This window comes from Abramis brama (assembly GCF_963993115.1).
Source record: "Abramis brama genome assembly, chromosome: 14".
NCBI classification, from domain to species: Eukaryota; Metazoa; Chordata; class Actinopteri; order Cypriniformes; family Leuciscidae; genus Abramis; species Abramis brama.
The window spans coordinates 27861983-27889927 of NC_139976.1; the positions used below are offsets into that span (position 1 = coordinate 27861983).

General features: G+C 36.4%; 2 protein-coding genes across 4 annotated transcripts in view; one reads left to right on the top strand and one right to left on the bottom strand.

Annotated features, from left to right (window-relative positions):
* Positions 1-988: 988 nt before the first annotated feature.
* Positions 989-27918, bottom strand: patl2 (PAT1 homolog 2; the record flags this gene model as incomplete). The annotated part of the gene is made up of 19 exons (XM_084135738.1): positions 989-1658; positions 4076-4216; positions 4655-4752; positions 5003-5143; positions 5214-5370; positions 5475-5617; positions 6561-6611; positions 6740-6837; positions 6920-7040; positions 7846-7969; positions 8056-8130; positions 11166-11311; positions 11410-11487; positions 12905-13060; positions 13144-13197; positions 13293-13358; positions 13483-13790; positions 14065-14215; positions 27823-27918. The coding sequence occupies 19 exons, from the start codon at positions 27916-27918 to the stop codon at positions 1625-1627; spliced, it is 2238 nt and encodes a 745-aa protein (XP_083991864.1). The 3' UTR covers positions 989-1624.
* ccser2b (coiled-coil serine-rich protein 2b) overlaps positions 18950-27945 on the top strand; it is an 83108-nt gene continuing 74112 nt past the window's right edge. For all 3 annotated transcript variants that reach the window (XM_084135687.1, XM_084135686.1, XM_084135688.1), the window contains exon 1: positions 18950-19237. The gene's annotated coding sequence lies outside the window, so the exon portion shown is untranslated. The remainder of the gene's footprint in view (positions 19238-27945) is intronic.

The following is a 27945-nucleotide window of genomic DNA, read 5'->3' on the forward strand; positions in this document are numbered from 1 at the left end:
TGGTATCAGCACTTGGGTTTATCCAAACCAATTTTTTACAGATTTGCCTAAAAGGGTTCACCCCCAAAAATGAAAATTCTGTCATAAATTTCTCACCCTCATGTCGTTCCAAAAACATAAGACTTTCGTTCATCTTCGGAACACAAATGAAGATCTTTTTGATGAAATCTGAGAGATGTCTGTCCCTCCATCGACATCTACGGAACTACAACTTTGACGCTCCAAAAAGTTAATAAAGAGATCGTATCCATATATGAACTTGGCGTTTGGTTTTAGCCCAAATTTTCTGAAGAGACATGATTGCTTATACATGATAAACTGATTGAATTTAGGCTTTTATTAAACATTTAACTCACACATCAGTTGTGGTAAACAGAAGCTCAAGCATGTTCTCTTGACGCGGAAGAACCAATGAGGTTCATTCTCGTGTTACTCGCACGTTTGAGCTTTTGCAAGAACCAATGAGGTTTGTTCTCGCACGTCAAGCAGGTCCAGTTGAGCTTCTGTTCATGTTCACTGATCAATGTTTATCAGTGAATAAAAGTGTTAATTCAATCTATTCATCATATAAAGTGATTGTGTCTCTTCAGAAAATCTGGACTAAACCGCTCAATTTATATGGATTCGTTTTACAATCTTTTATGAACTTTTTGAAGCGTCAGTGTCAGTTGCGTAGCTGTCAATGGAGGGACAGAAATCTCTCAGATTTCATCAAAAAGATCATTTGTTTTCTGAATGTTAATGAAAGTCTTACGGCTTTGGAACAACATGAAGGTGCATAATGACAGAATTATAAATTTTGGGTGAACTAAAAGGGCCTTTTATTAATTTTAAGCTACTATAAAATGCACTCAAGGCCATGTTATTGTGAAGCTCACAAATCAAAGGATACAGGCCAAAAAATGAACATCTGTTAGTTGATTCAGTCACAAATCAAATCAACATCCGCGTCAATTACTTTTACAAATTTTTATTTATTTATTTTTTTAATTTGCATGTGCTCTGCAACAGTGGAAAAAAAATACATATGACATTAGGTCGAACAATTACAAAAATAAAACTAAACGAAACCATACCGCAAACATTTTTTCACATAAGCGTACATAATTCTGAAATTAATATTAAGGCATCCAAATTAACACTCAAAACCTTTCTTTGAAAGACAAAGTTGGTTTCATAACAAAACATGTTTTAATCACAAATTAAACCCTACACCTTTAGTGCAACTGTACAATCTCACATCAACCCCAACAGCTTGCTCTGAAGACCACAAAGTTAACATGATCAGCTTTATCTGAGACACGACACGCTTCATGAGGCTTTATACGGTCATGATTTATGACTGAATATCAGCCACTTTTTCATAAATCATACTGAGAAATCTTGTAAAAAAAAGAAAAAAAAAGTGCTAATTGCCAATCAGTGCAAAGCCGACTTTGATAGGACTAATGGAATACGCTTGAAGTAGACAGTTTAAGAAATAGGAGAAAGGGAATAGAGGTTGGCAGGAACACAGATAAATCACTGATGAATGTGGTCTGTCACAAAATCCAGTTCATTTCATGTTTGGCGTCGTCCTATGTTTCAGGCCATTGTAGAGGGAGGTCAAAGGGTCAATGCTCATTTATGATGCTACAGCCAGATATCCTGTAGCTGATCTGCAGTCAGAAAAAACACACAAAAAAAACACTTAATCTTACAATAAAAAGCTCAAGGGCCAGATTTACTGAACGGGACAAATCAGCATTGACCGCAATCTCTTAAAAGCGCAGATGGGAGTGAAAAATTTCTGCGGGTGATCGGCGCAAAGTGTAGGGTCGCAAACAAGCAAAGCCGATGATAATCAGGTCTGGGTAATCTAATACAGGCGCAGCAAATTAAAAATGTAACGTGGCTTGGCAAATAATGTTCAAATGTCTTCCTCTGGAATTTCAAATAAATGAACACGAGTGGAACAAATTATTTTCGTTCGATCACGCGCTCTCCGTTCTCTGCTGCGCCTCCTCATAGCAGCAACTAACTATCACAGCCTTGTCAAGTGCAAAATGGGTGCAAAACTTAGTTTCTTGAAGGGCCACAGCCTTGTAGAGTTTAGCTCCAACCCTCCTGCAACACACATACCTGTAGCTTTCAAATGAGCCTGAAGGACTCGATTAGCGGGATCAGATGCGTTTAATTAGTATTGAGGCAGGGCTGCAGTTTTTTACCTCTGGGTTAAGACATGCTTTTTGAGTGTTAAATAATGGCGCAAGTACAGTGAGTTGAGTACCACAAACCTTAGTAAATCAGGATTCAATCTTGGACCTGGTGGAATGCAAGCCTATAACAGTCATAACTTAAAATTTGCACATGAGAAGTTACTAATCAGATACAATATGGTTTTAGTTGAAAAACATTAAGTTCTGAATGTTGCATGTTTTAACCATATTTCAAATCTTACAAGAACTACATGGCAGTGTGATGCAAGATACATTTATTAACATTAGAACATTTTTATTTGAATTTACTGGAAATTACCAGTATGAACTCATGAATTAATTAAAACTTATGACTTATTTTCTATGATTTAGAAAAAAATAAAGTCTAAATTTATGGAACCAACACATTCTTTTTCTAACAAAACATTAATTACTCAAATGTTTAAGCAAAATATATAAATTTTACTTGCATAAACCTTTACTTTCAGATGAAAAAAGATAAACAGCCTGAATATCCTGTTCATGCTGCAATGGTTCATCCTTAGGTGGCAGCAGTGAAATGTGGCTCTTAAATTTAGACCGTTTGGTCTATGAACTTTTGAGCTACAAACAAATCAGCATAATTTCATGTGTAAAGCCACAGAGCACTTCAGGGGCAAAAAGGACCCAAAAGGAGCAACGGATCCATATGCAATAGGAGGGTTAATATACTCTCCTCCCATAAATCTGAAAGGGAAGCTCCTTCAAATGCATAATGCAATATGATCAGCCACAAAATAACAGTCCATGCCTTTTCATTGCTAATTTTTCACAGCATGCCTTTAAAAATCGGTCTCTGTCCGGATAAAAAAAAAAAAAAAAAAACTCTGGTTTCTTACCACAAGTGAATCGTTCCAATCAAGACAAACAAATCTGTATAAATTCATAATAGGAAAGTTATGTAATAGGAAAGTATTGCAATAAGCAGTGTCTAATTGTTTGGTGAACATAACCAAAGTCCCTTTGAGACAAGTCATTTCACTCAGAGGCCATTTGAAACGCCTGCATTTCAGTGCAGCTCCTTTCTCTTTGAATGGGGAACATCAAATTCTCCAAAACTGTTCACCAAGCTTATGATTAAATTTCAAATTTGAAAATCACCAATGAAATCTGACAACAACCGTCTCATAAATTTTGTTTCTAAACGCTCAAATCATGATAGAAAACGTAATTTTTCAGGCTGAATCAAGTTAATGCACATTGGAAGCGCGCGTCTGACTGTTTCTATTAGGAACCGGATGTTCTAACGGCAGCTGCAGTGACGTGATGACTTTACCAATCGGCGATTGGCTCTTATTTAGAAGGCGGGACTTATTCCGCAATATTGAGTGTTGCACTTTTCCCCCATTCAAAACAATATACGAGTGATGCGTCTTGTGTTATTCTAATCTATAGTCTTTGACATAACTTATCACAATGGAAAACTAAAGAGACAAGGCCTTGATTCCTGCTTTATATATGAATGTGTATATAAGCCTGTATTCTGTAACTGATATCCTTCAGTTACAGAATCCAGGCTTATATACACATTCATATATATTTGTGTTGGCATTGACAGCTAGTCCACAGAGCCAACAGTCCTTAACGTACGACTGCTACGAACGGAATCACGAAACAAACCGGTGAACCAATGAGAGGACAGTTTTACTTGCATGTGACTAGCATAAATCGCGGTATGCTTTTGTTACAAAGTAGAATTTTCTCTTGGTTCAGTTTGCTTTCACAGGGCTACATTTCAACTTATGTCCCGTTTCACAACAAAGCAAATTATCTATAGGTCTGAAATGCTCTAAGAGATAAGCAAAGTGTGAAGTATTGAGTGCGGTATTTAGACTCACTCCATGTTATTCTTCAGTTGGTGTATGGTCCGCTTGTCCAGATATCGACAGAAAAGTGTTAGCAGGTTGGAGGGCAGAAGTAATGGCTCAACAAGTGTTGTCTGGGATAGCTGCCGGGCCACATGGAATACGGTATCCGTCCTTGATGGTTGTTAGAAAAATTGGGTTTCAATTTTAAAAATCATTTACAACTGAATTAAACGACAACAAAATCTTGTAACAACTTTCCAGAGGAACAGACCAAATTTGTTGGCATCAACTGAAAACCATACTGGTTTCAACCAATATAATTTTTTATCTTTTTTGCATACAACTGAAAGTGCAGCATAAGAATAATAATAAAATACACAAGACGACAAAATCTGAACAAAACAATACACAAAATCATGAACATGATTCAATATCTAGGGAAATCTATATATTTGCAGCGACTCGTGCCTTAAATTTGGATCTCTTCCTCACAAAGTTACTATACGATTTCTATATATGATATTTGACAGCCTCTCATTACAGTCCACTTTCAATGTATGGAAAAACTACAGTGTGAACATCTTCGAGAGATAGAGATAGAGATGGTACCAGGTCTCAAAGTCTCCGATGCTGGGCTCCATGGGAAGGTCAGAAGATAAAAGCCTTTCTCCCTGCGAGAGCAGAGCATACAGCAGCGACAGACCAAACTGCAAAGCAACTTTTAAGTTCATTTAAAAAGTTTTTTTTTTTAATACACAGTATGCATTGTAAATACTATGTTTTTAACCTGCATTCATTAAGCCTGAAAATATTACTAGACAGCAATGCCACTAAGATAATATAAAGCTGTTACACATTTGCCAACTTTGGTTATGGTAAAACATAACTAAACTCTAAAGGACAAATTGAAGAATAAACAACACTACAAAATTATATAATAACCATCTAAAAGCTGACCTTGTTTTGGCAGGCCAGTGTTAACCGTGTGTCTTTTGAGTCGGGCAGTGATGTGGTGAACTCTTTGAGAATTCGGATTAGCTGACTGAACGCAAGTCCATCGACCACAGCACGGAGCGATGGATACAAAACAGGCAGGACCTGTGAAGGTTATAAGTAATCAACATCAAGAGCTATACAGAAAACACTAATTAATACACATGTTCCAGACCTCATCTGGATCTCTGCTCATCAATACTGGGAGGTGTTTGGTCACCACGCTCAGGATATGTTGGGATGCATCATGTGACAGGAATGGGAGGAGTCTGGCCAACATCCTCTTTCCTTTTGATACAAGTAGACACGAAAGAAATTCCTCTCCCGAATCCCTGTAAGGAGGGCAAAAATATATATAAAAATGATAGACTATCGAAGTATGAGATCAAAACCTATACTGTGTATTCCACAACAGAAAATTAAAGGAGTTTCTTACAGTAGATTAGTGACCCGCAGCTCAGTGTAAAGCTGCTCCACCTTCCTCTTAATGTTCTGCATCAACCGCCTCTCCTCATCTTTGTCAGACACTGTTGCCTTCATTTTCTCTGCCTCTTCCACTTCTAACAAAACTATGTACAACTGTGAGAAAGCAGAGGGTTTAAATAGTCAAGTGAATGGGTGACTTTAGTTGGATTCTGAATTTTGAGCCCCGACTGAGTACTTAAAGTCGCAATGAAACCAAAGTAGCAACAGATTTTGTCTTCCGAATTGTGAATAACATCTGAGATTAATGGATTAATAAAAATAAAAAAAGGTTAGGAAGTTTCAATGCAGTTGACTGAATATTGAGATGTGGTCATTCCACTCAAGAGTAAATGCAGAGGAACGCATCACAAGAGTGTCATTTTTCATCAGTTTCCACCTGAAGGACCAGTTATAACAATGATTATACATTAAGGTAAAAAACAAAAAAAAATTGTTATTCCAAGAATGAGCAGCCCTTCAGCAGCACAAACAACAGATATGGTAAACAACAAAAGGACTAAACCAATGATTCTTGCAAATTCTTAATTCTGATTTGTCAAATCATGCCATTTGGTGGTAAAATATTTGTCCATGGCAACATACCAGTGGACACACTTGAAAAATAGGATCCAGAATTTAGAATAACTCCAAGGTACCAATTGTAAGGGTTATACACAGTTCAATCTATACCTTGAGTTAGGAATTAATCTTGGGTAATCAGGCATGTCCGTCAATAAGAGGGAACAACTTAACCTTTGGTCCAAGGCCAGACTCAAGGGGGACCCAGACTAGAGACAACGGGCTGTTTTACTAGTATAGATACAGTGCATCATTGCAGCCCAGAATGCAGAACAGAGTGTGAATGGCAGAGATTGTGACTGACAGGTGGTTGGTGTGACAGAGAGATAGACACTGTAACAATATGGAGAACATGTGAGGGACGGCGAGTCACTGTACTAACCAGAGATGTGTCACCAACCAGCCTAGTGTAAGAATGCAAAAATGTCCCAATCCAAAATTAAAACTTCAGAATTGGATTCAAATACAAAGTGGTTACCTTCTCAATGGTGCTCAACACATCCAACCTTTGCTGTCTAGTGTCTTTGTGCTCCTGCTCAAATAAGGTGGTACAGGTTGTTTTTTAGTGTTTTTTTTTTTTTTTTTTTTTTTAGTAGCCCCTCTTCCCCTCACCAAATTACTATGTTTGCATCTTCAGTTAAAGACAGCAAATCTCACCTCATCATGTGTGTGCGCATGAACGGCATCAATTGCTCTTCTTGGAGAGAAACAGGTGGACACTGCAACCTGCCCGAGCGAACCTTCAAAGTGGACCACTGTAGAAATGCAATAATAACTGCAAATCATTTATACTGTAAAATGATAAAATAGGCATTACATCAGTTTATTGTGCCAGACCTGGGATGTACGAGAGAGTTTTGGTAACATAAGGGGTTGTGAGTTTAGGTGGTTCCTTCTTTAAACGGTCACCCAGGATCTCCTCTTCGGTAAGTTTGGCTTCCATCCTCTGATAATACTCCTGCAGAGATTAAAAATAACTAGACTTGACACCCGAACTCATTCATTAAGTAAGTAACTTTGAGGGGATTCTACCTTCTAATTATTCAAATCGATTCACAAACATAAAATAAAAAAATAATCGATATTCTAAACGTGTTAACATGTTGATGGAACAAAGAACAGTGCAGCGCAGTTCCATTTCAATATTTTAATGAATAATTTTTTTAAAAAGCCTTAAATTCCCCAACGTTCTCCATTCTCTGAAATCACATTCTCCATCATTAAAGCTCCAGTGAAGGTTTGCCAGATATAAAAAAAAAAACAAAAAAAAAAAACAAGCCTCTTATATGCAATATAATAAAGACATGGCAAAAATGGTATCAGGAAAAATTATATAAACAATATAACTAGTATTACCAATATCCTAAAAAATTAAAAAGGCAGGAAATGTAATTTATTATGAATAAAATAGTTCAATAAAATATTTAAATCAAGTAAAACAAAGATTGAAAATTCAAAAACTTTAAATTACACCTATGAGTGTTTTAATATCCATCAATTGGGGGCATGGGTTTTATATAGTATAAGTAGATACATTCATGCACAATAAATACAATTCAAAAACAAGTTAAGATTAAGTTAAAATCAAATCTATGCCAAATCAAATTGATACAAAATCAAGAATCGATTTTTGATCGAATCGTGACCCCAATCGATTTCAATCAAATCATGAGATTCCAAAAGATTCCCACACCTAGTAATTAAACCCAACAACTTCCTTGACCATTTTCTGGAGGGCTGAGAAGTTTAGGATTGATACAGACCTGGTAATAGTAGTCATCCAGATGTGGATTCTCACTCTGTAGCTGGATCATCTGCAGCCTGATTATCCATTCCTTCTCTTTATCGGTCATGATTTGACAATATGGGTCCCAGCTCACTGGCTTTCTGAGAATTATATTTCAATTCAGGAAAAGGAAAGACATTTATTTCAAAGTAAACATTTCCAAAAGACAAATGTTCAGTACACTTACCTGTGAGGTCTCTGCTGTCGCTGACTCAAAAGCCGCTTGTGCTGGGGGTGGAACTGAACAACAGGACCTGGTGCTCTAAAAGTTGACAAAGAAAAATAATTTGTGAAAAGACCAAACATTAGCTAGTAAATCCAAATTACAGCACCCTAGTTGAAAACTTCACCCAAAAATGAAATTCTCTCATTAGGATTTTTACAGCCAATAGCTGATTTTTTTTATTTTTATCATCTTAATTTAATACGAATACGATACGAATAAGTTATCAGGACGTAAAAGCTTTTAAATGGACAAAATGTCGTCACTTTCCTCCACTGTAGAAAAATGAAGCCAAAATATCCCAGAAACGGTTGTTGCCAATAATGTTATTTGGAGCCTTAGCCTGTACATTAGTGATCCTGAGGTGGAGCAGTGGTATCAAGATCTCACACATACTACTGCAGATGCAAGCACAGTCATGACATTACACCCTGTTTTTATAGGCTCAAACTACGAACTAAAACCAAATTTTCAGGGCTATGCAGCACACTTGGGACACATAAAGGGATTGAGGAAACAGTCATTATAGAAATAAATATGTATTAAGCTTTAAGAAAAATTAAGGGCTGGGAGGGGCGGCATAAGTATATAAAACCATGATATTAGACTTGCTCTGTTTTCATGTGCATTTTTAAAATATATTTTTTGTGCTTTTTGCCTTCATTTTGACAAAACCGTTCCAAGAGAAACATGAAGCGATACGAGAGGGATCAGGTAAGCACTACAAGCCAGGATACAAACTTGGGACACCTGAAGTACTGTTTCATGTGTCGTGCACTTCCAACAAATCTACACTTTAACAGTTTTGCATTTTTGTAAAAATAATAATAATAAAAAATTAAAAAAATATAATAATAATAATAATAATAATAAATATATATATATATTATATTTATTATTATTAATATATATATTATTATTATTATTATTTATTATTATTATTATTATTATTATTAATAATAATAATAAAAAATAATAATAAATATATATATATAAATAATAATAATAATAAAAATAATAAAAATAATAATTATTATTATTAATAATATATAATAATTATATAATAATAATAATAATAATAATAATAATAATAAAAAAAACACATTTGGTCTTCCATAAAGAGACCACCAACTGACTTTTCAGTGAAGTGCAATATGGAGATGGTATAGTTAGTAAATGAGACCCAGTCAGTGTAAAACTTGTACGCACGGATTTGTGCCTGAAATCTACGTACGAACGTTTTCAAAAACAAACCATGATTCATCAATAACTTGCGTTTTAAATTTTGTTCTAAATTTACGAAAAACATTTTTAGGAAAAAAAAAAAAAAAAAAAAACTGAGTGAGGTCTCCTACAACAGGATTACATGTATCCAAGGTAAAAATAAAATAAAGTTCTCATACATAATATACATTATACAAAGATTCTCAGATGACACGTTCGAAGATTCAGTCTCTCTAAACCCCTCCTTTCCGAGTTGTAATTGGTCTACTGCTTACAACATGTCGAAAACAAAATACCCATTACCATAACTGAACTTCAGCTCCAGAGCCTTCCTCCGTCCGCAGTGATTGTACACACTGTAAAGACAGTAGCGATGGCATTGATTTTACCATATAAATTTGAGTGCGAGTCCGATGATGAAACATTGGAAGAACTAGTTATTTAACCCAAACCTCCATCAGACATCTTGAGCAGGACGTTTCTCAGGAATATTCTACTCAGTTTGCCATACATTATGAGATGTTGCAACTAATTCCTCACCATCAGCATTAACAAGTCTATGTCCATCACCAAACCGATGTCTATATTTCTAATTTATTGCGGTGCACATGTGGGAACCATATCATTAACTGTATCAATAACAGTGCATGAGTTAGCTGAGCACTTTTAATGATGTAACAGTTTGTAAAACAAATCTTGCTCCATCCTTTATCATTACTCAAAGTAGTAAGAACAACAGTCAATCTGCATTAATGGACACAATTTTGGGTAATAGTGGCCCACAGCTTCTTAGCAGAACCATTTCAGTAAGACCATAATAGCATGAGTTAGCGGGAGACCTACACAATATTAAACACAAAACTACGTATTTTGAACATTCTGTAGAAAACGTATACATCAATAATTAATCATACTTACAAGTTGTGATTTTGAGAAGGAATGTGGTGCAAATAAAGTGGGTACCGTCCCATCGTTAATGGATAAGGATTTTGTAGCCTAAATCCCATTTAGAATTGAGAAGCAATTGTCAAAAGGTTATACAGCTGTAATTTTAACCACTGACTCTCCAAAGAGAATTTGCTTTTGCTGCGCAGAAAACAGCGTCTTCGACATGTACACAACACGAACCAGCTACAGTGTTTGAGGGCGGGTCAGTAGACATTGTTCACGGGCAGCCAATGAAGACCTAGGCGGCCATTAAGCAAATGTGTTACATTGTTACGCATGCAAGTTACAGAAGTACGACTGGAATTACTGACGACTTGTTTCGGCAGTTCAGAATCAATTCTCTTTTTTTTTTTAGACAACTTTATCGTGCACTTAAATCTTTAAAACTTTGCAGACCTTTTACATTCACAAACAGCTATATTACACTGCATGAAAGGTAATATCTGAAAAAGCATAATAGGGGCACTTAATATAATAGACACTTACTGTAAAGAAGAGTATGAAAAAGGTACAGTACGTACGTGCATAAAGATGCAGATTTGTCTCATGTACAGCTGTGTACACATAATGTACACACATTTTGTGAATTAGGCAAAAATAAATACGAAGAATCCACACAATTATTAGTGAATCAGACCCATTGTTCTCAAATCCCAGCTGCACTAACACAATCAATCTTTCCATGATGTGATCAGTTATGAGACATCAAACCTGATGTGACCTTTTCACAAGTCAAGTTTGAATAAATGGAAGCACATTCAGTTTATAACTTGGTCTATAACGTAATGAAGTTGTATATTATTAACGATTTGACAAATGCTTCATAAAAGGGTTTGGAAGAACATGAGGGTGCATATTTTTAATCTTTGATAAAGTATTCCTTTACAGAGTAGATGACCAACCTGAAGTCCTGCATGATGTTGGAAGATGGGCTGTAGAATGGAGCAGGCCTGGGGGACTCTGTCCCGAACTGCAGGTGCATGAGTTTGGGCGTGTGGGGCATTGGGGTAGAGAGATGAGGACGGGAAGGTGACAGAAAACCTCCAGGCTAGAAAAAAAAAAAATCAACTACAGATATGAGCTTCTGAAAGAAGGCAATTTTATTCAGGAACAGAAACGTGGTAATTGAATGAATAAGAGGATCACCTGGTTATATTGTTGCTGGGGTGAAAAAAGTCTTTGGGGTCGAAAGGGAGAGCAAGGCACCATGGGACTATTTTGTGCCTAAACGAAAATAAATAAATAAATCCAGTAGATACATTTCTGTACCTCTTACCCTTTATTAAAAACTCAATTCACACAACAGACTGCCTACTAGATAATTAGTGGGGTTTACCAAGCAAAAAATTAAGAGCAAGGGTTTTGAACAAATGGTTAACCCTATTACTAAACAAGTAACTAGTTTGTTTCCAAAAATAGAATTGGAATTTGTATTGGTATAATCCTATAGTCAAAATTCAAAGTTTACTGTGAATCTTTTCTACCCACTATAAAAGTACAGTGCCAATAAAAAATCATCATTCCCCTTTGAAATGGTTATATTTGTCATACAGCCTAAAAAAATAATATTTTTTTTTACATATTTTGCCTTACAACAAACTAATGAAAGGAAAAGCAACAGTTCTGAAAATTAAAAAGAACTGAAAAACTAGAAAAGGGTTGGAAAAGTCATCAGTCCCCTGATTTAATACTTTGTAAAGCCACCTTTTGCTTTATAAAATCATTAACCTTTCTGGATATGTCTGTACTAGCTTTGCACCCCTAGATTGGGGAATATTTGCCCATGCTTTCTTGCAGAATTGCTCAAGTTCAGTCAAATTCTGTGGTGAGCGGAAATGGACTGCTCTCTTCAAGTAAATCCACAGATTGCCATTTCTTTCTTTAGTATGATGTTGTAAAACGAAATTTGTAAAAAACTAGAAAATATTTTTTTGGAATGGGTTTGATTTCAGCCTGTACAACAAACAGTGCAACTAATATCCAAGTGGTACGATGATTTTCTATAGGCACTGTAAATGTTAGATGTATACACCTCTGGGACACTAAAAGGTTTGTGAACAACACTACACAAATTTGAACATCTAATCTGAGCAGCTAATCTGACTGCTAAATCAATCAAACAGGGGAAGTGAGCATGCACAATTAAATATCCAATATGAGCTGATATTTCTTTGTTTTTTTATAGCAGAACAAAGCATCAAATAATGGGCTTTACCTTTTATCATTGAAACATTACCAGCAGCACCCAATTTAAAAACCCTGGTCATAGTAAATAAGTTTAGGACAAGCTATTGTTGTTTGTTTATCGTTCAATTTCTAAAACGGGTCTCACTTCATTAAAAATCTTTTCATAAGAGTCAACTATAAAGTTAAGAGTCCTAATGGAGTTCAACAGATCACAGTCCAGTGAAATATGCTTCTGCGATAAAGGACTCTGTCAATAGGGACATGAAGGTGGATCTTCACCCATTAACAAAAATGTGTGTGCCATTGTTGACCTGGCCACAACACTGACTGCTAGCAATATGCTAATAATAACCACCCAGAACTTTCTAGTGTAGTGGAAGCTCATTTTACAGTTTTACTACAGAATGTAAAACAATCTCAATTAGTTCCCCATTTATATTAGAAACCCTACTACCTGATAATGACATCTCTGGTTGAAAGATCCAACGAAAGACTGTCCTCTCCTGCCCCGGCTAGTGGAAAAAGGCCGCATAGGAGAAAGATAGTTTGGAGAGACAGATGGGACCCTGCCACGTGCTGATCGGTCAATCACTCCCACGATCGCCTGGTCCTAATTGGTAAGAAGATCAAAATGATCAACAGATGGTTGTGTTGTATATATCCAAAAGACACATCTGAGATTTGCTTGATCACCTGATATATAGACGGTGGAGGTGGCCTGTTGGACTTTAAAGATGCTATCATCCACTGTGAGGTAGAAAAAAAAAAAATTACACCTCAGGTCAAAAAAATAATAATAAAAATGAATAAATAAATACTGCGAAATATTGAAGACTACACACAGTATTTGAATTGAGGTCCTCCCAGTAGGAGCTGAGGCTGCAATCCACAATGGCACTATCAATACTCTAAAAACAAATCCAATTCAGAAAAAAAGACAGGGTGTTGGTTAGTACTCAGTTTAAGTTCACAGCTTCAAACCAGCATTTCTGAGAGAGAAAAAATAAATAAATTTAGAACAGGCAGGTAAACCTTCAAGCTTGGTCGACCTTCCACAGTCTTCACCACAGCTGGGTCATCAAACAGCTGCCCTCGACCCACTCTCCCTCGCTGAGATCGGCCTGTTGGAGTGTGGGGCCAAATGCGAGGTCCCGGTCTGGGAGGTGAACGGGAACTGTAAGAGGAAGGCGGTCTGGGAGGTGGTGAAGGCAGTCTGGGAGGTGGTGAAGGTGGTCTGGGAGGGGGTGGAGGTGAAGACCGTGGTCTTGGGGAGCTATCGCTACACAGCAGCAAGAGATCCATAGGGTCTACATCTGGATTTTCACCACTCACATCCTCATCTGGGTTTTTTTTTGCATAGTGATGTTTTAGAGAGTTTGAAGAAAGAAGAAAGAAAAAAAACCTTAAAACCACATGCAGCAGGGATAATGCTTAAAGTGATTACAGTGCATCTAGCAATACAATATTTCCAGAAAAAAAACAGCATGGGGACCTTTTCTGCTTTATACAGTTTTAAATGGATCATATATTGGTCTACCTTTCATCCCCTGAAAGGTACCCTTCATCAGTCAGTTACCAATTCGTGCATGTTATGATTTTATAATATAATAATACCTAAGCCAAATGTTTCCACATTGTAGAGGTCAATCTCCTCATCCTCTTCAGCCATTTCCAGCAACAGTCCACATTCATCATCCTCTTTGTCGCTCCACTGATCTCCATTCTCTGGCCAAATGGCATCAGGAACAGATTCCCCGGTTTTCTCCTGAGATACACAAAATGATGTATAATAAAACATTGCTAACTATCACCTTGTTAGCAATGTATCGCATACAAAGGAAATATGGTAACACTTTACAAAAAAAGACTTTACTATAATATTCAATTTGTTAACATGCAAAACACCTCTAACACATTTATTAATCTCAGTTCATGTTCATTTCAACATTTACTATGATATTATTAAAATCAAATTTTGTATCTGTGTAATATTTAATTGACCTGAGCTAACATGAACTAACAATGAAAAGTTGTGTTTTATAACTAACGTTAACAAATAGGCCTAATGTAACAAATGTATTGCTCATTAGTTATTGTCTGTAAATGCATTAAACAACATTAACTAATGGGACCTTATTGTAAAGGGTTACAGAGAATATTAGCTTCGTATTCGAATGAGTAGCCTACATAAAACGATATATGCAAGCCATTGGCTTTCATCCCCAAAATGTTCAACTTATTCACAACGTATTTGCTTCATCTACTTACGGGATGTTCAGAATCACCCATTTAAATATTGTCTGTATTTCAGTATTTTGTGCAATATTTCGTCACGCATCCACATTCGCTAAACGTCTACAACTGCCCGTGATGTAGCACGTGCTTATCAGTGTTTGTAAATGAACACACCTGCGCACCTGGAGGTGGTGCTCACGCAACGCCGACGTAACCACCATAGACATTAAAGGGGACACGTCACTCCCGCCAATAATCAAATACTGCCGCCAAACCGGCCCTCACAGTATTTGATTTGATCTACTGCAGTGCATTATTCACGGCTCTGTATTGTTGTTAGGGTGACAAAAAGTTAGGGGCCCATCTAAAATTATCTCGTCCCGGGCCCAGGCAAGACTGTCAGCTGGCCTGCTACTGGTTAAACATGAGATCTGTGTATATCTAACCAAAGTGAAGTTTTATAACTTTATATATTTAGGCTAAACTCATCCTTCCCTTGGGTCATTTTGAACCGAAACTCTTTTTTTTTTTATTTTTTTTTATTTTTTTTAACTTGAGTGTTCATCCATGGGGTCCAAGACCCAAGGACTTTTGTCGCACTTGAACTATGAATACACAAAATAAAAATTTAATGGATTCGAGGAGTTTTGTGGTTGAAATTTTAAAAAGTAACAAATCCTTCCCTCTCGGGTCAATTTGACCACCTTAGGAATTAATGGAATGCGAGGAATGCTTTAGTGGGCTACACATAGAAAAAACTAAAAATGCAAAAAATTCAAGCTAAAAATGATAAAACTTTACCAAAAAATTATTTTATAATGTCTGCATGTGTAGGATCTGAATCATGATCTGAATGCTTACTGAATCGACCTGACTTTAGGACCCAGCAGAACAGCTCATTTGCTCCATAGAGCTATAAGGCCATCTAGTGGCAAGAGTCATGAAATGTCATGTTATATTATTTTTGTTTCCACAAGAGGTCGGCAAAGACACCAAATGTAAGATATTTTGAGCTGAATCAAAGGGGTGGTATAATGCCCTTTTCACAAGATGTAAAATAAGTCTTTGCTGTCCCCAGAGTGTGAAATTTTAGCTCAGAATACCCCACAGATATTTTTATAAAGCATGTTAATATTGTCACTTTTTGAGGGTGAGCAAAAACGCACCATTTTTGTGTCTGTCCCTTTAAATACAAATGAGCTGCTGCTCCCAGCACAGAGGGTGGAGCTTCAACAGCTGTGTCCTTTAACCTTACCTCACACATACTTACACTGAAAATGTCAAAAACCTTTAGCCTTTTATGTTCAAACCGGAGTCAGACAATGATGGAGAGACTCAAGAAGAAGTGACAACATGTAGATTGCAACAGGACATTTCTGAATGGTTAGTTGATGAATTTATGTACCTTATGTGTAGTTATCTTCTTGTCATTGATTCGCATATTCTATAATGATAATCTATAAATCACGTTCCCGGGGGCGGGGTTTATGTAAATTCTTGGGTTCATGATGTCACTAACCCTGGAGGAATGTCATGTAGTCCCTACCAGCCGTTTGCTGTAGTCCTTAAAAAAAGATTTCTTTAAAAGCAAATATCTTCCTTTGCTTTGAACTTTGAGCGTTGTATCTTTGCAGATGTTGTTTATGCTCAAACAGCAACATTACACACTAACTAAAGTTAGAAAAGTGAAATCATAATCAACCACCCCTTTAATTTTAATGTGAAGCTTGTGCTTAAATTACTATTTATGTATTACTTATTGATCAAATCTAGTAATTTAAAGCATTCTGAAAAAAAAAAAAAAAAAAAAAAGTATAATTTTAGGGCTTCGGTTAATTTTTACCTGCAAGGGAAAGATATGTACAAAATGCGAGGGAAGGATGAAGGGTGTTACCTAGAAAAATATTCCATTTTGTCAACTCAATCAGGCGTCAAATCCATCAGGTTATGTCTGATGGAGTTGACCTGTAAGCTGTTGGAGTTATCAACAAGTCCTCACAAAATTCTATATGTAGTGATAATGTTGTATCATGATTTTATTTACATATTTGGCCTGATTTATATGCCTTACAAACATCTTTACATCTACTGTCACCATGAATTCAAAATTGATTAATCTTATTTTTTTAATGGAATACAGTTCTTAATATAATTATTATTATTTTTTTTACAACCTGTTCACATGACATCCCAGCAATAGCAAACCCTGATGTAATGGACTTCATAGAGAGTTAACATGTCCAACAGCATTTCTCACTGTTTAAGTCATGCAGGTCAGGCACAAATAAAATGTACATACTTGATGCGGTTTAAAGACAGGCTACAGATACTTTGGAATCACACTGGGAACATTTCACACTGGTACAGGGCCGCACATAATAATGCTTATCATTACACTCAACCTAACATACACTTCTTGTATTCTGTGAGCTACTGCCTGTTGTCCAGATCCGGTCCACATCTGGTACGCGTTGAATCCACATGCTGTCTGGGTGGAGACCCATAATGAGATGAACTAGGCTACTGCTAAAAGGAGAAAACAAACCACTGGAAGGATTTTTGTATTAAATTAAATATTAGTTTAAAAATTTAGTCAGTAATTTGGTCAGTAATTAAATAGTCTTAATTTGTTGTCTTGACGATCCGTTGTTGTAACCTTCAGTTGAACCTTTGTCAACTCTGTCAGTTTTTGTCTACTCCGTCAGTAGGTTCCTGTTAATTTTTAAAGAAATATTGTATTCTTTTTTCCATTTATTGTGTTAAAATATTAAAACATCAACTGATGAACTACATGATATTGTAACCCTTATTTATTGACGACGTGTCTGTGAACACTCCAGTCTCTTCACCGTGGGTAACATAAATAAAACACGGGTTACAATGGTAATAATTCATGTTTCTTCTTTAATCGGAAGCATCAGCATAACAGCATTAACAACTGCCTGCCTAACTCACATACAACTGCAGCTGATTTCCTACACAAGAAGTAATAGTCACAAACTGCCTAGCCAAGCTTTCCCTAAACACACAACACTACAAAATAATAAAAGAACACATTATAGCAGACACTTCTTATTTAGCTACCATGTTTTTTTGTTTTTTTTTTAGGACATAATAGACTAATTTTAATTAGTTTGTAAAAGGTGTCATTTTATAATTTCCCTAGTGAAAAAAAGTATACTTTGTTGTATTTGAAATCTATTCCCTTTTTCAATATACATTGCAAATATACTAACTTTTTTTTTTACTATCTTATATTAAAAGTATATTAGCATCATGCTTTTATCTATTTTCACAATACAACTTTTAACACACTTTAAAATAATAAAAATGTTAAACTTTAAAATAATTGTACTTTAGTATATTTTAGAAAAATATACAGTACTTGAAGTGAAAATTCGGTTTATTTTTTTTAAAGTGTATTTGTTTGCACTTTACTTAAAAATATATCTTAGGTATATTGTACAACTTTGTACTGAAAATAATCATTGTAACAATACACTGAAAATACTTTCAAAATACATTATACAATAGTGTATTTTACAAAGTATAGCTAAGTAATTTGTTTATTAATTTGCATTTGTTATTGAAGATAAAGTGTGCAATTTGTAGTATTTGGAATAAGCCAAGGTATTACTGAGTATATAGGCTACTTTTTACTCAAATAATACACTTGTTATATTGCTTACGTTTTCACTCTTAATGGATTTGTACTGTAGGCTACTTGTAACACAAATAAAGTACACTTTAATATCACTAATCAAGCACGTAATTAGTCCCAACACAGGTATATACTTAAAGTAGGCTATACTTGAAGTTGTTCCAATTTAGCACACAAAATACACTAAAAGTTATGCTTCACTTCTAAAATATACTTAGTAGTTATTTGTTCCAAAATAGCACACTTCAAGTTAACTAATCATTAACACACTTGAAGTATACTGAATTAGTCTGGCTGCAAGTATAGCCTGTATTTATTTTCACCAGGGTTGGACCGTGTTCTGCTTGCATTTAAACCACTTTAACCACCAGAGTGCGTATTTTTCAGCACTGGTGTCGCCAGTGTGCGGTGTTCCCAGTGCCTAGAATTATGGAATCATTTTCCTAAGCATTTTGTTCAGCTGATTCGGAGTTTCGAAAAGCTCTGCTTCACTTGCTGACCGTTCCAAGATGGGGGCGCATATGCGGCATCTTCTTATGAAAATGATAGAGACAGACAGCAGACAGGCCCAAATCAGAAACAACGACCACGCCGCTAAGCAACGCCCATTTCCGGGTATACCCGCAGTGTGAGGAATGCCGACGTCAGTGTCAGCTGTTTTTACACAACATGCTCTCATGCCGGCAAGACATACTTTCACAATAACATAGAATGTGATGAGAAGAACCAGTCCTCTAGTCGACAACTGCATATCGAGTATCGACTAACCATCGGATCGGGTGGAAGCTTTAACAGTGGCAGTAAGCAGGCTTGACTCCTATGGTGGATTTCCACGCCCAGCTCTACTCGCCTTCAATCGGATGGAATCGTACTGGCAGCCGTTCAGATAAGGTGCGTGTTCCCTTCTCACTGCGGTCATTTTTTTGTTTTATCTGTTATCTACGTTGATAGACTATATTTGCTCGTTGATCATGTGAGTTGATGTGTTTTTGACTTTGTTTACATTCCCGGGTCATTCTACACTTTCAGTGGCAGATGTTTTCACTCACATTGATATGGAAAAACTGATATAAACTCTGTTGTGAACATACAAAACAAATTAATGCTTATTTTTTTGCAATATATATATTTATTTTATTTTTACGTTTTGAAAGTCTATTATGAAGAGAATGCAAATACGTATTTTTCTTATAATTCAGCCAGGGACACATTTTGAAATTTAAAACTTAGCAATTTGTTGTTAAATATAGTGTCTTTGACAATGAAATAAGTGGAATTTATTTAACATCATTTTACAATTTGCATGTAAATATTTTGTATGAATAGGCTACTTTTTGAAAGAATCATGTATTTTCACCAGTGTTACTCTCTTATGTAATTTGTGATTGGTTGTTAATCAAATTGTCTTAGAAAGTATCCATAATGAAGAACACCATGTGAACCACTGACAAAAGAACAAGACAGCCAATGATAAATAATACTTTTTTGTTTCAAAAATACAATTATTTAATTTGATTAAATACGATTTATTAATATAGCAGAGAATTTTGATTGAGCAAAATAAAATCAGATGGAAATGTGACGCAGTTGTAGAATGCCCCCCCTTGACTATCAGAGGAAGATAACACATCTTTTGAAGCATTTTCCATGATAGCTATGCCAATTGATTGGTCCAAAGAACAAAACAACAACATCAACAACAACTTTTAATGTTAATGCAACCTTCTTGTCTGTGTGATTGTACAATTCAAGCAGATGATGTTAACACTTTTGTGGCTTTTTAAAGGTTTGAAGGTCAGACACAGGTAATGATGGCCTTTAGGTAATGTGACACTCCCTTGCTACAAAATGACTGATACTGATGTGGCCAAAACTGTCAAGGCCAATAATGATCTCTTATAATCTTTAATGATTCATGAACTCTTGCCTAATGCAGGCTGTTTATAGATGTATTTTAGTCTTACCCCGCTTACTCTCACTTGCTTTTAATGATGACATGATAATATTTAATGATTTGTCTAATACGATTATCAATTAGTTAAGCTTTACTGATGCCAGCTAGTAGGGTCTTGTAGGTTTGTTTGCCTTGGTTCAGAACATGCTGGATGAAAAGATCCACATGCTCAATATAATTGTACACACATAAACTCTTTCCTCTACTGTTCTTGGCTTTCTCCGATATCTGATCTCCATAGATAATTCATGCTTTGGCCTCTCTGGCAGGGTTTGTGATGGTTGGGTGTGGTTTGTGCAGTAGTCTGGGCAAGCCAGAGGGTGTCTGTGCATGGCAAAGAAATGTCCCAGTTGTGCTATCAGTGCGTAGAGACATTTGGTCAAAATGTTTTATGTTCTGCTGCTTTGGCAACCTATTAGTTTGGTTCCAAAACCAAGTGAGCTCTGCATACCTAGCATTTTAAGTTATCATTTTAAGACAGGTATTTAGCATCTTTGACAATAGGGGAAGGCGTTATGATCAGTATCATCATGATAACAGTAGGTATTTTTCTTTCTTTTTTCTGGAAATAATTTTAAGACTCCAAAATTATTGATATTAGTGAAATTTCACAATTCTTAAATAAACCTCAAGAAACATTAAAATAAGCTTCATGCTTCTTTTTTATATCATATGTTTGTGTACAAATCACATCATACTAATCCATTCGAAATAGCCACTTTTAGGCATAGGCTAATGCATGGATCCAATATTGGCACATTTGTTTTTTCCCCAGTCAGTTTTACTGTGTTTAGAAGGATTAAGTGAGTTATCATTACCCATCCAATTACCATTTTTGTATATTAAGTTTGTATACAAACTAAGCGTTACAATACAAACTTCCTACACTTATAATTGGTTGTTTATTTAGAGTTGGGAAATTTTCCTGCTTATTGAAAGTAAGAGCAAGTTGCGTTCATTTTCCTATAGAGTAGCGAACATCAGCTCAGCTGATGGACAAAGACGTGTTCATTTTCAATACAGATTTCTACGGCCTTTTACAGTTATTTATTGTGGTTATGTAATTATGTTGTATTTGGATGTTTATTAGATGGTTTTCATTAGTGAGTTCACAGTTCCTGGCTGCAGTTAAGATAACCTTTATTTCAACAATATATCAAATAGCCTTCTTAATTCCTGTGTGTTCTAACATGCTATAAAGTCAGCATCTGAAGATGCTGGTCTATTAGAAGGCATCAGAAATAATAAATTAAAAATATATGTAAAATAACAAAACAAAACTTTTTTTGTTTTTTTGCGGGTTATTGGTTTGCATGTAAAATGGTAAGATGGGTAATTTCAATAAGCTGATTTTTGGTAGGCCTAGTTATTAGTGTAATGGTGTCATTACATATTTACATAGGTTATCATTGAAGGACAAATTCATTCAAAAGTGTCAAGACATTTTACATGAGAATGTCAAGCCATCAATCCATGACCTCAAACAGAGTTTGGGTGATGCAACAAAGCAATAACACAAAGCAAACAAGTAAATCAATTAAAGAGAGTCCTGACCATAACATAACTGAGATGAGGTGGCATGACCTGATATTTGATTTGTAGAGGGCAATGGTCCAAAATTCATCCTCATTGTTGTGATAGTCTTATAAGCAGCCACAGAAAATGTTGGTTGGTTGTTGCTGCAAAAGGAAGATCTACAAGTTACTATTACTATATTCTCACATTTTTTGATGTGGGTTTGTGTGCATTATTTGCACAATGGCTTAGTTGTTGTGACTTGTTTGTTTAGTTCAGACAAACTATGCAAACTTTACTTGATGCAGCTTTGTTGCCCCATTGTCTGCAGGTGATTTGTTCAGATCAGGTGCTCTGAAATAGAGCAAGTCAATCCACAAAGGTAGCAACATAAAATAAGGAAAATGAGCACCTGCAGGTGGCTTTTAAATGTTCTTTACATATTGCATGCACCTTGTTTTCCCAGCAGTTCATGGGCCATTAAATATGTACAACAAAGGCCATAACCATGTAAGATTCAGTCTTTTCACTAGACTTTTCTCTTCCTGAAGAAAAACAAGATTTCTGTGTGATTTTCAAAACGGTCACCTGACTTTTAGCTCTTCTACCAGCCCAAGAGGTGCAGGCAGGGGCAAAAAAAGAGATAGCAGGAGACAAAGTTATGGTATTAAAAAAATGAGGAGACTATATTGAACATTTTTATTTGCATCTTTTTCAGTGTCTGTTTAGATGGAAGACATAGACTGTAGATTTTAAATCCGCATAGATGACTTTGAAGCTATAAGCGGATATGTTCAGAGCCATCGCTTTATGGGCAGAAGTGTAGCTGGTCCTTTGATGGAAAAACCTGCCTCTACCTACATTTCTGCAAAACTCAAAAAGCGTAAACCTACATACAATTCAATGCAATTTCCAGCTGAAATGAACACTATCGGCAGTAAAACACCAACACATTTTATACACAATGATAACATGATGATAACAGCACAGAGGAGGATCAATGGAATCACTTTCAGAAAAAAATTGTTTTCAGCTGATACAGTATTTTTCAATGTAAGATTTTGGGCTGTCTCAGACATAAGATGGCCAATCGTGGCGATTTCTGTGGCTCCTAAACGGTGGTCCTATGTTGTACAGTGAGAGAGGTTTAAAGACAACTGTTGTCACAGTGTTGCGACCAAACTGTGATACTTTTCTGACAGTGTCAGAAATTTAGCATGATCATCTCACAGTGTTTGCTGCTACGACCTATGTGTACTGACTAGACAATAAAAATGCAACATGAATATGATTGCATATTGATCAACGCGACATGGTGCTACTTACCATAAGCTCCACTTACAAAATTGTCATGCCAAGTTGGCCTCTTTTCCCTAGCCACCCTTTCCCTTCCTTTTCTATTTTCAATACACATAAAAACCACAATGCTAAAGTGCAATTCATCTTGCTCTATTTGTCTGTCACTAGCGCATACCGATGACGTTTTATTCTTCTATACTAACTTGCGTCATAGCCTAAGTAGGCTAAATTCTGTTTCTCCCCCCAATATTCAGATTGGTAGTCGACTGAAATGGGTTCAGGGTTTGAATATTATGACATTTGATCCCCCATTCTGAAAATTTGGTGACATTCTTGCCAACAGCTATTGAGGTTCACTATGGACTAAACCATTTGAGAAGGCAAGAGAGGTGTGTGATGAGGTTGAGAATGAAGCCGTGAAGTTCATTTGCATTAGTCAACATAGATAGTGCTTGTTTAAATGCTTCTGTGGTGCTTTGCAAGCTGAAAGAAAAAATGGGAGTGATTATTTTTTTCTTTGTCTCACTAAGATTGAAAACTAGCCCATGTACAATTTACTGTTATGCTCTTTTTGCAGTGTCTTAATAACATAGTTCACCTAAAAATGAACGTTCTGTTATGCATACTCATGCCATTTAGAACACTTTTCCCCCTCATCGCTCTTTTCCATAAAAAGTGATTGTCACGGTCCAAAACTGTGATTTCTTATTTTGACAAAAGTTGTTTATGGATATGTAGATTATAATCTTCTGTAGCAATATTGTTCTGTTGATTATAAAAAACGTTTGGGAGATAATGTGATGAAATGAACATCATCTGAGATGATGTGGATTTTAAATGTGTGTGATATGATGATCTTGTGACTATGAGACTATGATACTTCCTTTTTTCATAGAGGCTGGAGGGTGCATCATCTCTGATACAAATCAGATCTCAGACAATTTCAGACAGTTCAGTGGAAACAAAGCTGTAAGAGCTGTGTGATATGTAACACCTCAGTTGAAGGTGACTTGGGGGTGCCACCTCTAATGGTTTGTCAATATTTTCACCTTTAGCAGGACTACAGGCTTACACCGCGTCTACACTGGACGTGACGCATTGCTCCACGCCGCAACATCTAGAAGCTGTCTACTGGCTGGACGCGACAAAGCGACCTTTGCAAATCCATTTGTCCTTCCTATGAGAAGTATCGCAAGTGCTTAGAGTACGTCATAAATAGAACTAGACATCAGTTTACTGTCAGGGATTTGTTGTGTCGCGTTGCATCACGCCGCTCGCGTCCGGTGTAGACACGATGTTACATTTTAAAAGTACTCAGTAGTATTCGTTGTTCTTTTAGAGAGTTTTTCTCTTTTGATGAAAATGTTCTTTAATTAGTCAGTATTACATTGTGTCACATTCACACATATAATCATAATATGTCCAATGCAGGCTCATTGACAAAACATGCCTATCAGCAAAATTATATTACATTGCTTATTGTACGTTTCAAACACTTTCAAAGTGAAATGTCCAGTGAGTGGCACTAAAAGTGATATCAGTTTTACCTGAAACAGATGAATATGAATCTGGCAATGTTATATGTCGTTGGTTGCTATAAGTATCGTGGCAGTCCGGAAAGGAAATATCCAGTGAGTGTCACTAAAAGGTTAATGTACACAGTCACATTTGAAAATAATGTACCACCTTCACTAAACCCTACCCTAAACCTAACCTATAACAAAAGCAAATGTAAGATAAAAGTGCATTTGTTGAAGCAACCATGTCATGGCATGTAGCTCTTTTATTGTGACTTGTGCCTCACATATGCATACTCAAGTGGTTTGGATTGCAAATGCAATGCTGTACCAGGTGAGCGACCAAGCAATTTCACTACGTTAAAAAAGTCATACATCTAGAGCTAATTATGTGATGTGAACATCAAAATATATTAGCTTGTAAATCATGCACTATGGTGAAAGTGTTTTGATGTCACACTCATAACATAGTATTGGGGCAAATCATTTTGTTTTGTTTAAAATCATTGGTTACCCGTAAGCCAATCACATAACGTTTGGTTATGGCGTGTGTTATGCGCATGCTCAGCCGCATCTAACTTCCACTGTAAACACATGATGCGAAATCAAAACCATCGAGCGAAATACCAGAGTGAACATGGCTGTGAATGACTTTTGCAGATTATGTGAAGTAAATCTACGCATCCACGGTACAATCAGCATCTACGTCACGGCTCTCAGCCCGCCCTCTGTTCGTTGATTGGCCGGCTGTTTTCAGGCCGGAGGAAAACGGAAAGCTATTACGCTTTCTCAGACTGAATACAGAAGCGAAATGAAATTGAGCGGAAGTAGGAAGTCTGACGTAGTCAGGCTATCATTTTCCAACTCCCCTAGAGTTAAACAGTTGAGTTTTACCGTTTTCGAATCCATTCAGCCGATCTCCGGGTCTGGCTGTAGCACTTTTAGCATAGCTTAGCATAGATCATTGAATCTGATTAGACTGTTAGCATCTCTCTCAAAAAAATTACCAAAGAGTTTCGATATTTTTCCTATTTAAAACTTGACTCTTCTGTAGTTACATTGTGTACTAAGACCGACGGAAAATGAAAAGTTGCGATTTTCTAGGCCGATATGGCTAGGAACTAGGCTATACTCTCATTCCTGTGTAATAATCAAGGAACTTTGCTGCCGTACAATATAACTTCCGTCAACTTAACCAAAGTGACAACCTGCTTGCACAGGGAGCTGTAACCATGGAGACATTTGTGAGAGACGATTCAGAAGACATTTACTTTGGTGCAGATCCTGAACGTATCTATTTTGAACCGGCTGCAACCACACAAACTTAGTGCCGGTCACGTTGGAAGTTACCTAGCTGGGGACTATTTTCAGGTGCTGCGTAATATCATTGCACCTGCTGCACCCATGGTATGGCAGCAAAGTTCCTTGATTATTATTTATTATTTTTGTTGAAATATTCCTCATTATCACTATCATTATCAAGCATGCCTTAGGCTAACCTTTTAACCTTTCACACCTGTGATGAAAGACAAACTATTTTCTGTGACAGCAGGAATGTAACCGTCTAAAAGGTTGTGGCGAGAGTTTCAAAGAAGCATTAAAAAAAAAGTAAAAACACATGCATCAAACAAGTCAAGACGAGGAAGAACTTGTTATTAAGGGCGTGATGTAAAGTGGAGATTAACTAATTACAGTTGCTGAGCAACATCACAATTTGCATATAATACAGCATATCCATAAATTAAATGTGTCACAGAAATGTAAATGAATAATCTAATCTTTTGGTTTGCATCCATACATTTTCAAATAAAAAGTAAATAAATAAACAAGTTTAAGTATTCAATTGAAAAAAGATGTGAATTCATTTTATTATCAAAAATAGGAATGATTATACTTTTTTTTTTTTTTTTGGAGGGCTTACCAATTATGATTATATTGCTACTATTACAGGTTACAGTATATAGGCTACTGCATGTATGTATAACATACTGTCTTTTTTCAGAATATATTTTAAAGATAATTTTGTAAAATCCAAATAAGCTTTACAAATCTTTATTGGAAAGGGTTTATACAATGTGTTTTTTTTTTCCACGCTTGTTCAATGAACCATAAACAATTATTGCACATGCTCCTGTGGAACAGTCCTTAAAGGTGGTATCAGCGATTTCAGGCCCAAACATAAATGTTCACATTCATCTAATCTTACCTAACGATCCGCTAGCTGCCCGCCCCATAAGCATGCCGTCAAAAAAACGCGTCTCTGTAGGCAGCCTAGGCTCTGAGATCTGCACACAAAAACAGTTGTTTTCACCCGGTTTAGCCAAACACTCAAAACCAAAATAAATAGTGTTCCAACCAATCACCGACAGGGGCGGGTGTTGCAAGGTTTTTGTGTGCAGCCGTCATAGGCAGCCGTGCACGAGCGCAAAACCTCACAACACCCTCCCCTGTCGGTGATTGGTTGGAACACTATTTATTTTGGTTTTGACTAAACCGGGTGAAAACAACTGTTTTTGTGTGCAGATTTCAGAGCCTAGGCTGCCTACAGAGACGCGTTTTTTTGACGGCATGCTTATGGGGCGGGCAGCTAGCAGATCGTTAGGTAAGATTAGATGAATGTGAACATTTATGTTTGGGCCTGAAATCGCTGATACCACCTTTAAGACACTGACTAAGACTTTGCTCTCTCTGTCAGTACAAATCTGATTATTTGTGTATCCGATCTGAATCTCCACACTATATCGCAACTGTTCAGATTTGATTATGTATCCCGTCCGTGGCTCTTTCATTTTCCGGAATATGTGCGTTGGTTTCCATGGCAATGACGTTGGGTTGATAGGACTGTGACAAAAACAACATGGAGGTGTTTGCAATGTTGTCTTCGAATATGACACTGAGTAGCTGCAGCACTGGACTACTAATGAAGCAACGAGCTATGACATGCATGAACCAAGCCATATGGCATGACTACAAGTGTGATATTGCTCATATATATTTATTGTACACTCACTAGCCACTTTATTAGGTACAACTTCCTAGTATCAGGTTTGACTTCCTTTTGCCTTTAGAACTTTAATTCTTCATGGCATAGATAGATTCAGCAAGGTGCTGGACACATTTCTCAGCAATTTTGGTCCATATTGACATCACATGACAACAACACATAGTTGCTGCAGAATTCTCAGCTGCACATCCATGATGCGAATCTCCAATTCCACCACATCCAAAGGTGCTCTGTTGGATTGAGATCTGGTGACTGTGAAGGTCATTTGAGTAGAGAAGGCCATTGTTACTTTCAAGAAAACAGTTTGAGA